Here is a 17,275-nt window from a genome sequence, read left to right as displayed (position 1 = left end):
TGCTGTGAAATATATTTTCTATAACTAAAAATATAGTATTTTTCAGATCTTGGAAGCTAGTGTACAAAACCGAAAGTAAAAGATGCAAAAACAAAACTTAAAAACGGAAAGCCTAAAAATAGCGCCCATGGCCCAATGCTCTACCGCTTCTCAGACTGTGTTTCAAACTCATAAAAGACACACCCTTGTCCACTTATTCTCGCCTTATGCCCTTAGGAGAATCCCCGTCACCATCTTGTATGTCGGTCGAAAAGATTAGCCAAACATATATGGGTAATATGGGTAAGTTAACATACAAGTGTAAGTACAAACTAATGTAAAAAGGTTAGAAATTGTGATACTAATACACATGACGGCACAAACGCGTCTCGTGAAAGTAATGATGTTTTTGTTTGGCTAGCTTTTGGAAATTGTAGAAATAAAACATTTTCCTTCAGAAGTTCCAGCTAGGCAGGCTAATGTTAGTTAGATAATTAATTTGCTAGATATCATACAGTATGCGTATATTAATAATTATAGATCTAATATAAGTAGACATGCAATCATAATTAACTGTAGCGCATATAAAGCATCAACAAGCTGCCGGTGGCTGAAAACACAGTCATCGTGGGATGAACGAGTGATGAATTTCCGGGCAAGGGAGGTCCATTTAAAAATCATTCCTTCCTCCCTTGCCCTACAAGTGTATACTCGTCAGACGTCATCAGAAGTGTCCACTTAATTTGAGGGCTGAGGGGATAAGGGTGTGTCTTTAAAGTGTTCAGAATGCAGCCTTGCTTTCAATGACAATTCACATTGTGTTGGTATTCCTGACTCCATATATGATCAGGAGTCGTAAAATGCCTGCTGATGGCATAATCAAGAATAACATCATTTTCTTAAATGAAAACACAATTACTCAACAACACTGAAATAAATTGTAATATGTGTGAAATCAACATGTTTACATAGGCCTAAAAATGTCAGCTATGTTTTGTTTTCTTACAGAGAGAAATATGGACACTTGTGTGACTCATAAAGGGGGCGTGTCTGTAGCACGTACTTTTCATTTCTCACTCTGGGGTAATTTACATTTTTATTTGACCTTTTTTTGACTAGGCAAGTCAGTTAATTAAGACAAATTCTTATTTACAATGACGGCCTAGGAACAGTGGGTTAACTGCCTTGTTCAGGGGCAGAATGATAGATTTTTACGTTGTCAGCTCGGGAATTTGATCTAGCAACCTTTCGGTTACTGGCCTAATGCTCTAACCACTAGGCTACCTGCTAATGTGATGGGCTGTCACTGTTAAGTAGCTCTTTGTAGCCCTGGAGGTCCAGCCATCGGTAGTAAGTGCGACACGGGTGCATTTGCCAATTCTATGACAACTTTGGCTCTAGGTTGCTTTATATATAGAGCGGGTACTACCCTTCGAAAAGGCAAAGTTCGTAACGTGGCTCGAGCACTTTCACGAGGTGCTGAAACCTACTATTCTTATCAACCACCTATCCGGCACATATCCGTGGCTATAAACATACAGAGCCTTAGGAAAGTATTCAGACCCCTTGTCTTTTTCCACATTTTGTTCTTCTAAAATTGATTAAATAGTCCTCAGCAATCAACACACAATACCCAATAATGACTTTTTTTTTTTGCATTTGTATAAAATAAGAAAAACCGATACCTGTATTTACATAAGGATTCAGGCCCTTTGCTGTGAGAGACAAAATTGAGCTCGAGTGCATCCTGTTTCCATTGAGCATCCTTGAGATGTTTCTACAACTTGAAGTCCACCTGTGGTAAATTCAATTGATTGGACTTGATTTGGAAAGGCACACACCTGTCTATATAAGGTCCCACAGTTGACAGTGCATGTCATCAAAAATCAAGCCATGAGGTCTAAGGAATTGTCCGTAGAGCTCCAAGATAGGATTGTGTCGAAACACAGATCTGGGGAAGGGAACCAAAAAATGTCTGCAGCATTGAAGTTCCCCAAGAACCCAGTGGCCGTTTGGAACCACCAATACTCTTCCTAGAGCTGGCCGCCCAGCCAAACTGGGCAGTTGGGGGAGAAGGGCCTTGGTCAGAGAGGTGACAAAGATCCCAATGGTCACTCTGACAGAGCTCCAGAGTTCCTCTGTGGAGATGGGAGAACCTTCCAAAAGGATAAGCAGCACTCCACCAATCAGGCCTTTTCATAGTAGTGGCCAGACGGAAGCCACTCTTCACTAAAAGGCACATGACACCTCGGTTGGAGTTAGCCAAAAGGCACCTAAAGACTCTCGGACCATAAGAAACAAGACTCTATGATTGAACTGTCTGGCCTGAATACCAAGAGTCACGTCTGGAGGACCAGCCCTATAGTAAAGTGTGGTGGCAGCATCATGCTTTGGGGATGTTTTTCAGTGGCAAGGACTGGGAGACTAGTCAGGACTGGGGAAAAATACAGAGATCCTTAATGAAAACCTGCTCAGGACCTCAGACTGGGGTCCTGGTTCACCTTCCAACAGGACAACAATCCAAAGCACACAGCCAAGAAAACACAGGAGTGGCTTTGGGACAAGTCTCTGAATGTCCTCAAATCAAAGTTTATTTGTCACGTGTGCCGAATACAACCGGTGTAGACCTTACAGTGAAATGCTTACATACAGGCTCTAGCCAATGTTGCGAGGGAAAAAAAGTGTGTAAGTAAAGAAATAAAACAACAGTAAAAAGACATTAAAAAAGAGTAGCAAGGCTGTATACAGACACCTGTTAGTCAGGCCTTGTCAGGCTTATTGAGGTAGTATGTACATGTAAGTATCGTTAAAGCGAATATGCATACATGATGAACAGAGAGTAGCAGAAGTGTAAAAAGAGGGGTTGGCTGGTGGTGGGACACAATGCAGATAGCCTGGTTAGCCAATGTGCGGGAGCACTGGTTGGTCGGGCAAATTGAGGTAGTATGTACATGAATGTATAGTTAAAGTGACTATGCATATGTGATAAACAGAGAGTAAAAGATGGGTTGGGGGGAGGCACACAATGCAAATAGTCCGGGTAGCCATTTGGTTACCTGTTCAGGAGTATTATGGCTTGGGGGTAAAAACTGTTGAGAAGCCTTTTTGACCTAGATTTGGCACTCTGGTACCGCTTGCCATACGGTAGTAGAGAGAACAGTCTATGGCTGGGGTCTTTGACCATTTTTTTAGGGCCTTCCTCTAACACCGCCTGGTGTAGAGGTCCTGGATGGCAGGCAGCTTTGCCCCAGTGATGTACTGGGCTGTACGCACTACCCTCTGAAGTGCCTTGTGGTCGGAGGCCGAGCAATTGCCGTACCAGGCAGTGATGCAACTGGTCAGGATGCTCTCGATGTTGCAGCTGTAGAACATTTTGAGGATCTCAGGACCCATGCCAAAAATTGTTATATTCCTGAGGGGGAAATAGGCTTTGCCGTGCCCTCTTCACGACTGTCTTGGTGTGTTTGGACCAATCTAATTTGTTGTTGATGTGGACACCAAGGAACTTGAAGCTCTCAACCTGCTCCACTACAGCCTCGTCGATGAGAATGGGGACGTGCTTGGTGCTCCTTTTCCTGTAGTCCACAATTATCCCATTAGCCTTGGTTACGTTGAGGGATAGGTTGTTATTCTGGCACCACCCGGCCAGGTCTCTGACCTCCGCCCTATAGGCTGTCTCATCGTTGTCGGTGATCAGGCCTACCACTGTTGAGTTGTCTGCAAACTTAATGATGGTGTTGGAGTTGTGCCTGGCCATGCAGTCGTGGGTGAACATGGAGTACAGGAGGGTACTGAGCACGCACCCCTGGGGAGCTCCAGTGTTGAGGATCAGCGATGCAGATGGGTTGCTACCTACCCTCACTTCCTGGCGGGGATGTCAGTGAAGACACCTGCCAGTTGGTCAGCACATGCCCGGAGCACACGTCCTGGTAATCCGTCTGTCCCCGCAGCCTTGTGTATGTTGACCTGTCAGCTACGGAGAGCGTGATCACACAGTCGTCCGGAACAGCTAATGCTCTCATGCATGCCTCAGTGTTGCTTGCCTCGAAGCGAGCATAGAAGTGATTTAGCTCGTCTGGTAGGCTCATTACACTGGGCAGCTCGCGGCTGTGCTTCCCTTTGCAGTCTGTAATAGTTTGCTAGCCCTGCCACATCCGACGAGCGTCGGAGCCGGTGTAGTATGATTCAATCTTTTAGCCCTGTATTGACGCTTTGCCTGTTTGGTGGTTCGTCGCAGGGCATAGTGGGATTTCTTGTAAGCTTCCGGGCTAGAGTCCCGCACCTTGAAAGCGGCAGCTCTGCCCTTTAGCTCAGTGCGAATGTTGCCTGTAATCCATGGCTTTTGGTTGGGGTATGTACGTACAGTCACTGTTGGGACAACGTCCTCAATGCACTTATTAATAAAGCCAGTGACTGGTGTGGTGTACTCCTCAATGTCATCGGAAGAATCCCGGAACATGTTCCAGTCTGTGATAGCAAAGCAGTCCTGTAGTTTAGTATCTACTTTATCTGACCACTTTTTTATAGACCGAGTCACTGGTGCTTCCTGCTTTAATTTTTTTGCTTGAAAGCAGGAATCAGCAGGATAAAGTTATGGTCGAATTTACCAAATGGAGGGCGAGGGAGAGCTTTGTACGCGTCTGTGTGTGGAGTACAGGTGATCTCTAATTTTTTTTTTCTCCCTCTGGTTGCACATTTAACCTTTCTATGGCAGGGGTTCCCGCTTGCGGACAACATTCCGCTGAAAAGGCAGCACATGAAATTCAAAAATATATTTTTTAAATATGTCACTTTCACACATTAACAATTCCAATACAGCAAATGAAAGATAAACATCTTATTAATCTACCCATCGTGTCCGATTTCAAAAATGCTTTACAGCTAAAGCACAACATATGATTATGTTAGGTCAGAGTCAAGTCGCAAAAACACACAGCCATTTTCCAGCCAAAGATAGGAGTCACAAAAAGCAGAAATATAGATCAAATGAATCACTAACCTTTGATCTTCATCAGATGACACTCATAGGACATCATGTTACACAATACATGCATGTTTTGTTCGATAATATGCATATTTATATCCAAAAATCTGTTTACATTGGCATGTTACGTGCAGTAATGTTTTGATTCCAAAACATCCAGTGATTTTGCAGAAATACTCATAATAAACATTGATGAAAGATAGACTTATCCTCTATTCAACCGCTGTGTTAGATTTTTTTTAAACTTTACGGAAAAAGCATAATCTGAGAACGGCGCTCAGAACCCAAAACAGCCAGAGGATTCTGGAAAAAAACACTAAATATTCACTTACCTTTGATCTTCATCAGAAGGCACTCCTAGGAATCCCAGTTCAACAATAAATTACTGATTTATTCCATAAAGTTCGATAAAGCCCATCATTTAGCCACTTGTTGTTAGCGTGTTCAGCCCAGTAATCCATCTTCATGAGGCGTGAGCATTTCCTCCAAACAAACTCAAAGTTTAGTTACAGTCCGTAGAAACAAGTCAAATGATGTATGCAATCAATCTTTAGGATGTTTTTAACATAAATCATAAATAAGGTTCCAACCGGAGAATTTCACTGAAGAAAAGCATTGGAACGAGAGCATACTCTGTCGGGAGCGCGCGTTATGAGACAGAGTCTCTCTGCCAGACCACTGACTCAAAGAGCTATTATGAGCCCCTCCTTTATAGTAGAATCCTTAAACCGGTTTCTAAAGACGGTGACATCTAGTGGAAGCCCTAGGAAGTGCATTCTCATTCATATCTCACTGGGATTTCAATAGGCACTGTTTTGAAAATCGATTTCTCACTTCCTGTTTGTATTTCTTCTCAGGTTTTTGCCTGCCATATGAGTTCTGTTATACTCACAGACATTATTCAAACAGTTTTAGAAACTTCAGAGTGTTTTCTATCAAATACTAATAATAATATGCATATATTAGCATCTGGGACAGAGTAAAAGCGAAAATGCTACCACCTATCCCAAAAAGGTGAACATGTTGATAGAGATTTGGTAGAACTGATTTAAGTTTCCCTGCATTAAAGTCTCGGGCCACTAGGAACGCAGCCTCTGGGTGAGTGGTTTCCTGTTTGCTTATTTCTGAGTGCGGTCTTAGTGCCAGAATATGTTTGGTGGTAAATAAACAGCCATGAAAAGTATAGCTTAGAATTCTCTCTGGGCAAGTAGTGTGGTCTGCAGTTTATCACAATATACTCTACTTCAGGCGAGGAAAAATCTAGAGACTTCCTTAGATTTCGTTCACCAGCTGTTGTTTACAAATATGCACCCCCCCCCTCGTCTTACCGGAGTGTGCTGTTCTATCCTGCCGGTGCAGCGTGTATCCCGCTATCTGAATATCCATGTCGTCATTCAGCTACGATTCCGTGAAGCATAGGATATTACAGTTTCTGATGTCCTGTTGGTAGGATATTCGTGATCGTACCTCGTCTAGTTTATTGTCCAATGATGCACGTTGGCAAGTAATATTGACGGTAACGGCAGCTTTCCTTGTTGCCTTCTGCGGGTCCGGACGAGGCATCCGGCTCTTTGTCCTCTGCGTCGCTTCCTTTTGCGAATAATTGGGATGTCTGCCCTGTGGGGTGTTTGGAGAATATCGTGTGAGTCCTGCTTGTTGTTGAAGAAATGTTTGTCTAATCCGAGGTGAGTGATCGCTGTCCTGATATCCAGAAGCTCTTTTCTTCCGTAAGATACGGTTGCAGAAACATTTATGTACAAAACAATTTACAAAATATCTTGAAAAAAACACAATAGCACAATTGGTTAGGAGACCGTAAAACGGCGGCCATGTCCTCCGGGGCCATTGGAGAGAGATATCCTGGACTTGAACCAGATCGAACATCTCTGGAGGAACCTGAAAATAGCTGTGCAGCGACACTCCCCATCCAACCTGACATAGCTTGAGAGGATCTGCAGAGAAGAATGGGAGAAACTCGCCAAATACAGGTGTGCCAAGCTTGTAGAGTCATACCCAAGAAGACTTGAGTCTGTAGTGTCTAGCAAAGGGTTTTCAACAAAGTACTGAGTAAAGGGTCTGAATATGTATGTAAATGTGTCAACATGTTTGAGGTTTTAGCAGCTGCATAGGTTATTCTCATTGAGCAGTAGCGACTGACTTACTGTTAATGTTTTATCCACAACTCTGCTAATTACCATTGTAATCTACTGGGAAACCAACATTTTTCCAAACTGGAGATTTAAACGATGATGGAGAATCCTTCTGGTTTATCCACCCCCAGCACTCACCACCTCAAAAAAATACTGTTTGAAATGTGGAAATTAAGGTTCATATTTTGATTCCAACGTGTGCATAAGGCTCTAGTTGTTTTAACAGAATAGCCTGATTTCATTTATTTGTATTTTCCCCCAGATTTACTTGAGGCATAGTGCCTATAGGCCTAGTGTTTTAAGTGTTTATAAAAAAAATGTAAAAAATGTGTTCATTTGGGTTCAAGTGTTGACCGAACCAAGGTCCTCAACGGTTCAGTAGGAATACGTGTACCTTTACACCCCTTTTAATCAGCCCAGTCGTTGTGGCTTTATTCATAATGAGCCCAGTCAGATTAGTAGCTAGCTGGACAATACAGTTTAGTGTGTTAAGTAATGTTGTGTCATTAACTAGCTACACTGCTGCTGGAAGAAGACGAGTGGCTTATATGTATAAGAGGCTGTTGTTCTTTACATAACGTGGGTGACGAGAGAGACTAATTAGTTTTGCAGTAAAGATGTTGCCCAACCATAACATTCAATACTTTATTTTCTTATTTGTGGCCTTCTACTGTTTGTCATAAGTTCTTTGGCAGGACAAGGGATTCCCCACCAGCGATGGTTCCTGTGCTGTATCATTTCCTCTGTTTTAATCCCTGGCCCCTGTCTCCTCTTCCAGAGCCATCTATTTTGCTGCGTACTCCAGTGCCAAAGAGAGACTGAATGGAGTGTTTCAGCCGGACTCCACACAGGTCCACATGGTATCTGCTGGCTTGGCAGGTAACCACACCCACTTCCTAACACTATACATGTACTCTTTTTTTTCCAGTTTTATTTCTAGATTTTTCATTGGTAGTTATACTTTTCAGTCATGCAATTTTCTGTGAGTATTTGGATGATAGCCTAACCTGGAGTGTCATGTGATGTGACCACTTCTGTGTTGGTCAGACATGCCAGAGGACTGGATCTGACCAGGTCAGTGGTGGTCCAGTCCAACGCAGACTGACTAGTTCTGTAGAGGTCCCCTACCTCACCTTCCTATTCTAGGGTTAGGTTTCTATATTCTAGTCTCGCGCTACAGTATATCTGCCCAGCAGCTCTCAGCCTGTTGTTTCATGTGACAGCTCCCCATATGACCTAATCCTCTAGCCTAGTGGCTAAACTAGTTTCTGACATAAGGTGTCCCTCTTTGTCTTTCATTGTGCATGTTATTAGGATGATGTGTTTCTTTCCAAAGGCAAGGGAGTAGAATAAAGTCTATTTATTATTGACGTTCCGTCTGCAAAATGTGTTAGGCCTATGTAATGCAGAGCGTTTCCCATGGCCGTTCCCCAAGTAAGCATGCCTATTATCATACAATTATATTGAAAAACTCCCAACTTGTACAGTATCACACACCTTTTCTAGATGAGGAAATAATCTCTCTTGAAGATTAATTCTGTCCAGTGACACAGTGATCTTAAGAGGAATGCAATATGTCATGTAGCCTAGACTCCTGGCTTCTACCCTTTTAGAATTGAGGTCAGTCAGGCAAGCTGGGCTTTGAAAGAGCACTGCATGTTTCTGTAATGGAGAACCAGAGCCAACGTGAGACTATGTTTTTGACAGGTTTCTGTTAACACCCTGTCCCTCTGAGCAGCATGGCTTGGTCCTTCCGCCAGTCTAGTCAAAGTCGGCTCTGCTTTATTTAGTAAGCCCATGTACGCCTCAAATACCCCCTCTAGTGGCTATGCCATGAGGTGCTGCTACCTGTAGAACTAGTTTTGCCCTGGTAAGAGGCTGATGTGTTGACAGGTAGGTGAGAAAAGACGCCTGTTTGCCATTGGTAGAGAGATATGTAGAGCTCTTTGGTACATGGTAGTTATGTGATACAGAGAGCTGTGTAGCCAAGTGGCTTCTGCAGAGCTAGGAATAACCCTGAGATCAGTCTCAACATGACTGCTGGGCAAAAGCAGCCTAACACTGATTATTATGGGAGTGTAACCTTTACACACACTAACATGCACACACGTTACATCACACATGCGGTCACGACACAGATATCCTTGGCCTTGTCAAATTGAGGTATGTTAATGAGCTCCTTTCTCTCTTGGAAGTAGGGTTGACAGTTAATTTAATCGGCCATTTTTTTCTGATCGTTTTGAACAGTGTTTTGTTCTGCAGCTTGGTAGACAAACACTAAGTGTTAGTGGTGTTTAGTCTATTAAGTAAAGTGTGTCTAAATGTGAGCTCTTGTCCTTCCTCTCAGGGTTCACAGCCATCACAGCTACCAACCCTATCTGGCTCATCAAGACTCGCATGCAGCTGGACTCCAGGTAAACACAAACGTCTGAGTGGGTAGTGGCTAGAGGTGGATTTAGGATGTTGTGTCGGTTGTACCATTGGTAAATCACAATTCCACCCGTCTTTTCATAGGAACCGCGGGGAGAAGCCCATGAATGCGTTTGAGTGTTTGCGGCGGGTGTACCAGACAGAAGGCCTGCGAGGGTTCTACCGGGGAATGTCAGCGTCCTACGCTGGAATCTCAGAGACTGTAATCCACTTTGTCATCTATGAGAGCATCAAGCGGCGCATCCTGGAGGCCAAGGCAGCGCAGCACATGGATGAGGAGGAGGAGGCGTCCAAGGACGCCTCGGACTTTGTGGGGATGATGCTCGCCGCCGCCACCTCCAAGACCTGTGCGACGTCCATCGCTTACCCCCATGGTGAGAGCAGTGTGTTCTGGGAGCAGGAGGGTGGGAGTGGTCTGAGTAGTGGAAAGCTGGTTTCTAGTCAGTCTTGTGTTTGTTGTCCTTATACTAGTTAGCACCTGTAGTTAATATTGGTTATCCTTAACCTTTATATAATTAGGCAAGTCAGTTAAGAACAAATTCTTATTTACAATGACGGCCTACCCGTATGACGCTGGGCCAATTGTGCGCTGCCCTATGGGACTCCAAATCACTGTCGGATGTGATGCAGCCTGGATTCAAACCAGGTACAAACCAACCCCTCATAGACCACTGCGCCACTCGGGAGCCCACATGTGTACCTTAGACCATGTTACTGTGAGAGTAAATTATATTTAAGTCCAGTATGGAATCTAGTATTGGGAAAGTATTTATTTTGAATCGCCAGGAAATGAGCGTGCTCCTCTCCCCTCTTTACAGAAGTGATCCGGACCCGGCTACGGGAGGAAGGCACCAAGTACCGTTCCTTCTTCCAGACTCTGACCACGGTTCCCAAGGAAGAGGGCTACCGGGCGCTGTACCGCGGCCTCACCACCCACCTTGTGCGCCAGATCCCTAACACCGCCATCATGATGTGTACCTACGAGCTAGTGGTCTACATGCTGAATGGTTAACCTCTGACCCTTGACCCAAGATGAAATCCCAGAGAGAGATGGGCCGACGTGGACGGATGGCATAAAGAGACCCCAGAGAAATTAAACGGGAGAGGGACCAGAGACTGTCATCTCTCCCACCTCCAGTCCCTCCATCCTGTTTTTCTAAAACTAAAGCAAATTGTCCCAAAAGCACCTGTTATTTTGGGATGGGGAGTTGGGTTGTTTTCAGGGGTGCACGACACAGGAAGAGGGGTTGGTAGACAGGAAATCAATGTTTGTTTTGGGGATATGGTTTAAAGTTGTTTAAAAAGAAGCTGTCTCATTGAAAATGAGCCCTTTCTCTCACTCTCTCTCATTTTCTTGCCCTCTCTTCTTGTCTCTCCTAAATAAGCGCATAGCTTACTGGAGCAGGTACATTGGGGAGAGCACTCAAGCTAGTTTAGAGTCTAACAATGCTAATAATTTCTCTGGTTTGTGTGTCAAGGGGGCAATTGGTAGTAGAGGCTTGTTGAGTGCAGGGAGGTCTTGAGGTGAGGATAGTGTTGGAGTGAGGTGGATGGGGGATGTGCCTTGCATGACGACTTCAACTGACCTGTACAGATGCATAATAATGATATGTGGGGAAGCAAAGTTTAGACCAGCCCTGGTTTCTGGATCTCAGTAGACCACAGTTGGACCGCAGGCATTCAGAACCACACACAGTGCTGGTCGGGTCCACTTTGTACTCAGGACGAAGCCTGGTCCTCTCCACCCCATTTGGTCAACATGCACAGGGGCTAGTCCACTCTGACAGGCCTAACCTAACCTAGGAGACTGGCTTGCCCTGACTGACATCCTGACTAACACTAGACATTGATACTGGAAGAAACATGCAGAAGTCTTTACTGTACGGCCTGGTCAGAGTGGACAGCACTTTGGGCTCTTTCTGTGTGCATTCTGTAAAGTGAGTTGGGTGACCATAAGTACCTCTGACCCACTCCCTCAGCACCCAGACTGACCAGAATCATCCGCCCTTTTTAACTACTTGAATCTTAACCAACTCAAGGAATAACAAACTAAAGACTATGGGAGCATTGTCTCTCGTCAGAAGCCATCGCGCTATCTGAAGTGAGACTCTGCTATGATAGTGAAACAACCACCAACCTTGTGAATATACTAAGAATGGAAAAAATATTAACAGAAAATCAATAACTTAACAAGACAATTTTATACACTGAACAAAAATATAAACGCTACAATTTTACTGAGTTTACAGTTCGCGTAAGGAAATCAGTCAATTGAAATAAATAAATGAGGCCTTAAATCTATGGATTCCACATGACTGGGCAGAGGGCGCAGCCAATCCGAATGAGTTATTCTCCAAAAAAGGGCATTACCAAGGTGGCTGGTCTCAGGCGATCCCGCAGGTGAAGAAGCCAGATGTGGAGGTCCTGGGCTGGTGTGGTTACACGTGGTCTACGGATGTTAGGCCGGTTGGATGTACTGCCAAATTCTCTAAAACGACGAAGGCGGCTTAGGTTTGAGAAATTAAAATTCAATTCTCTGAACACCTCTAGTGGATATCCTTGCAGTCAGTGTGCTAATTGCACACTCCCTTAACGTGAGACATCTGTGGCATTGTGTTGTGGGATTATCTTGGCGAATTAGAAATGCTCACTGACAGGGATGTGAACAAATTTGAGAGAAATAAGCTTTTTGTGCATATGGAACATTTCTGGGATCTTTTATTTCAGCTTATGAAACCAACACTTTACATGTTGCGTTTATATCTTTGTTCAGTATAATAATGATTAAATGGTATATATTCATGTCTTCATAAGATGTAACATTGTTGAATTTTTCTGCCCAGTCATGGGAGCGTAAACTATATGTTTTGGGGGAAATTCAGGGTGAACCTCTGAACCCCCAAGGTTTCCTCCCCCAAGGTTTCCTCTCCCCCTTAGACAAATGTGTGATTCTTTATGCACTTTTCTGTAGACCTGCTCTGACCTACAATTGCATCTCTTATTTCTCTGCCTCAGCATCCAAGCAAGTGTTACAGATGAGACAATCCTCTGTCCAGTGTTCACTTTGGAGGTGTGTTGTTGTACAGTTTAGTCTGCGTGTGAGAATAGATGGGATATTCAAGTGTATGTGATGCTACACGCTACAGAGACCCTATGTTTCTATCTCTATACTTTATGCAGTATATGTGTAGTTAGAAGAAAAAAGACGGCGTTTCAAACCCGATTTTCTAAAATGTTTCATTTTGAAACGTCTTTTTCTGGTTTGTTTTGTTTGATTTCTAATCGGACTGTTTTTTGATGGAAAACAAAAAGATGCTCTCTACCTACTTCACCTCCATTTTATTTAGCTGTTTTTCCTGTTATTTTGTTTGAGTTCTGTTTCAAAATGACGATGTTCATCTCCTTGTCTACCTGTTGTTTACATTCAGCTGTGTGTAACCATAGACGCCCTCACCTACTGACCTTTCCCCGCTCACATGATATGAGCACAAAGAGCCTTTCCAGCACATGTAAGCTTCACTGCAGCCATTCACTGAAATATCCACAGGTCACACTAATGCTAGAAATAAGAATTAGGTTTTATAACAGTTCCTTAACAGAAAATGGCTGTATTGCTACTCAATATTCACTCTGGAACCCAGAAAATTAAGACTGTAATGACTGGAGCTGTATTAATATCTAGATAAAAGAAAACCAGCTACAGTTTGAGATGTGTGCATTGTTCAAATGCACCTCTTCACTCTCCATGCCAACAGATCTGGGTGACATGGCTGAGACAATCATGAAGGCTGTAGAAGCAACTAATAACCCCACTAAAACAACTAAGGCTGTATGTAGTAAGCACATTCTAAAGAGGGTCAACGGTGAAGTCCGCTTGTGTTCCGCAAACAAAACAACCTGTACCTCTGAGTGACTACACCAAGGGTTTCAGAGCCCCCTCCTCAGGGACCACTGGACCTTTCACATATTTGTTGTAGCCCTAAACTGGCACACCTGATTCAATTAGTCAGCTATCACCAATTGCGTTGTGCCAATTCGGGGCGCCAACACATCTGGTGGTCCCTGAGGAGAGGTTTGGGAAGTATTACTCTACACCAGGGATGGGCAACTTTGATGGGGGTGGGGGCCACTAAATCTGAACTCATCATGAGGGGCCACATTTGCTCACAGGTCTGTGTACCTACATCCCCCAAAATATTAAAACACTTATTGCACACAGTCCATGCAACTTATGTGACTTGTTAAGCTAAATTGGATTAATGCAGTGTAGTAACATAATGAGTTGGGATTATGGTTCTTTGTTTACCTAGCTAGCTACATGTCTTAACAAAAGAATCAACTATGCAAGTAACCATTTCGGGTGCGTTCGTAAATTCAGTCTGGCCATCTACTCTGATTTCAGAGCACTAATCGGAATTGTGCCAGACCGCAGAATAACTGATGAATTAACGAACACTCAACACCCGTTGAATATGGTTTGTGTCTGTAAACGTCTGCAAAAAAGCATAATGAAATTGTTGCCAGCAGCACAGTTTCAGTCACCAACGCTCTAGATAACATGAAAACAGTCTAACCAGCTCTGCGAGGGCGAGTAAAATGGTCAGAGTGGGGTGTTCTCATGTTTGTCTAGAAGTAGCTAGCCAACTTTAGCTTGGGTGCTTGACTGCCGTTGTATGTTCGGATCAACCCTACTCCTCGGGCCGGGGCGTCCAGTGTACGCTCCGAGTGCGAAACGCTCTGAATTTATGAATGGACAGCACAGTTGCACAGTATCTGGCAGCACAGATGCAGCCACTAACGCTCTGGATAACATAACAGCCCAACCAGCTCTGCTAGGGCGAGTAATGTTCAGTGAGCTATTCTCTCATTTGTGTCTGGAAGTAGCTAGCAAGTCAGCTTGGGTGCTTGACTGCTGTTAGTACAGAATGCTCAGATCAACCCTTAAAGATGGGTGGGGCTAAAGCTTAAGAGGGTGTGAACGATGCTGAATGGGTGGAGACAGACAAAGGGCTCTTCACCAGATACCAAAACATTCAAAGGCCATTTTCTCAAAAGTGAGTTAACAAGTTTATCAACTTCCAAAGCTAAATTACTTCCCCATTATTCCTCAACTGTAGTGTCTGATATATACTTTTGTAGCTCTGAGTCTCTACTTTTATCCAATGTATAAAAAAAAAACACGATTTCAAATTTTGCTACATAAGACCGATTTGAGCCAGTCGGTCACAAATGTTCACTCCTAGACTTGCCATAACAAAGGGGTTGAATAGTATTGACTTAAGACATTTCAGCTTTTAATTTTGTATTGATTTGTAAGCATTTCTAAAAACCTAATTCCGCTTTCACATTATGGGGTATTGTGTTTAGGCCAGTGACACATCTCAATTGAATCCATTTGAAATGGGGCTGTGTGTTGTGAGAAATGTTTGGAGTTTATAAAACATCTGAGGAGGACTGACCAACACATTCTCTGGGGGCCACCCAGCCAGTAATTCTACCATAATTACTAAGTATAGCTGGCCGTTCCACCACTGCTGACGTCAGTGGTGGAAAAAGTACCCAATTGCCATACTGAGTAAAGATGCCTTAATAGCAAATGACTCAAGTAAAATACTACTAGAGTAAAAGTCAAAGTATTTTGGTTGAAATATACTTTAGTATCAAAAGTAAAATAAATATTTTCACATTCCTTATATTAAGCAACCTAGCCAGCACATTTTTTTATTCATGGATTTTATTTCATTATTATTTAACTAGGAAAGTCAGTTAAACAAATTCTTATTTAGAATGACAGCCTACCCCGGACAACGCTGGGCCTATTGTGCGCCGCCCAATGGGACTCCCAATCACGGCCGGATGTGATACAGCCTGGATAGCCAGGGGCACACTCCAACACTGACATTTAGTGAGTCTCAGATCAGAGGCAGTTGGGATATTCTCTTTTATAACTGTTTGAATTAGACCATTTCTGTACTATGTATTGAACATGTAACAAGTACTTTTAGGAGTCAGGGAAAATGGAGTAAATTATCTTCTTTAGGAATGTAGTGGGGTAAAATAGAAATAGTATAGATACTCAAAGTACTTTACCCCACTGTCTGACATGGCCTAATTGAGTGACTGTCAGTGACTGACATGAGAGAAACTGCTGATGCACAACATTTTGAAATTGTACAAATTCAAACTGTCAACAGTAAGTTGAGACCCAGAGTGAGTTTCCACTAATATATTCAGGGAGCTCAAAGTATTGGGATAGTGACAATTTGTTGTTTTGGCGCTGTACTTTGAAATGATGCAGTGGTTGTGAGGTTAAAGTGCAGACTGTCGGCTTTAATTTGAGGATATTTTCATCCATAATCGGGTGAACAGTTTATAAATTACAGCACTTTGTACATAGTCCTTCAATTTTAGGGGACCAAAAGTATTGGGACCAAATCACTTGTGTATTAAAGTAGTAAACATTTTAGTATTTGGTAATATATTCATAGCATGCAATGACACCAAGCTTGTGACTATAATTGGTTGGATGCATGCTGTTTGTTTTTGGTTGTTTCAGATTATATATCATTCATTTATATTGGGCAAAAATTAATGTATTGCCATTTGAGTCACTTATCACAAATAATAGAATATATTTCTAAACACTTCAGGATAATCCTGAATAAATCGTGAATAATGAGCAAGAAAGTTAAGCACAAATATCACTCCCCCCCCCCAAAAAAATGCTAAACTCCCCTTTTATTGTAATGGTGAGTGGTTAGTGTTTCTTGTGGGTATGATATTTGTGCATCCAACTCTGTCATCATTTTTCACGACTCATTTAGGATACACATATGAATTTGTCCCAATAGTTTGTTCCCCATTTTTATGGGACCATGTACAAAAAGTGTTTAGAATTTAACTGTTCATCCAATATGCATGAAAATACTCTCAAATTAAAGCTGACAGCCTGCACTTTAACCTCAGTAATTGCATCATTTCAAATCCAAAGTGCTGGAATACAGAGCCAAAACAACAAGTCACTGTCCCAATACGTTGGGCGTTCTCTGTATAATCCATTTTTATTGATCCCTGCTCTACACGTACATACTTCTACTCTGGGTGTATCGCTGTGTGTTTATATCTAGAGACATTTGGTACACAGTTCCTTCACATGGGTCCGTTCTCACTTTGTCCTTGATTTTCTGAATGATTTCCGTTCCATATGATTGTCATCATGCCCTTCTGTTTTGTAGGTGTGAGAGAGACCCTGTAGGGGTGGGTGTGTCCTTTAGAAGTATGTACCCAGTCTATTAATTACTAACAGTGTGTTCCTTTTCCATTTATTTCCTCTAATTTGTATTTGTTCATGTTTCTGACGAGCCTCCTAGATGTGTGGCTGACTATGCATTCTCTTCACCCCTAGTTTGTAAAACAAATCTATTAAAAAATAAGTGGTTGGAGAGTTTTGGCATGTGTTATTTAATTGTGACCAGAACATTACCATACGATTCCTTTATCAAATGTCTGTCCCACTTTAGTGAACTGTGTTTCCTCTGCCGGTAAACTTTTTTTATAACCAGCAGATGGCAGTATTGACTACAGGTACCAGCAGCTCTACCAAGTTGCATTAGTCTTATGTACGGGATACACCATCCAACTAAATGCTTACTTGCATGTTCCTTCGATAATGCAACAATGAGAAATAAAAGATAAGAATACAAACTAAGTAAATAGCCCAGAATAGAAAACA

General features: G+C 42.8%; 1 protein-coding gene across 1 annotated transcript in view; it reads left to right on the top strand.

Annotated features, from left to right (window-relative positions):
* Positions 1–16,987, top strand: part of LOC118392795 (solute carrier family 25 member 36-A-like) — a 28,752-nt gene extending 11,765 nt beyond the window's left edge. The window contains exons 4-7 of the mRNA XM_035784809.2: positions 7,892–7,992; positions 9,461–9,527; positions 9,628–9,917; positions 10,362–16,987. Coding sequence (XP_035640702.1) covers positions 7,892–7,992; positions 9,461–9,527; positions 9,628–9,917; positions 10,362–10,555 — 652 coding nt within the window. The 3' untranslated portion in view covers positions 10,556–16,987. The remainder of the gene's footprint in view (positions 1–7,891; positions 7,993–9,460; positions 9,528–9,627; positions 9,918–10,361) is intronic.
* The last annotated feature ends 288 nt before the right edge of the window (positions 16,988–17,275 follow it).

This window comes from Oncorhynchus keta, chromosome 1 (assembly GCF_023373465.1).
Source record: "Oncorhynchus keta strain PuntledgeMale-10-30-2019 chromosome 1, Oket_V2, whole genome shotgun sequence".
In the NCBI taxonomy this organism is placed as follows: domain Eukaryota; kingdom Metazoa; phylum Chordata; class Actinopteri; order Salmoniformes; family Salmonidae; genus Oncorhynchus; species Oncorhynchus keta.
The sequence above is the reverse complement of the archived record's forward strand: the minus strand, read 5'-3'. Positions and strand labels throughout refer to the sequence as shown.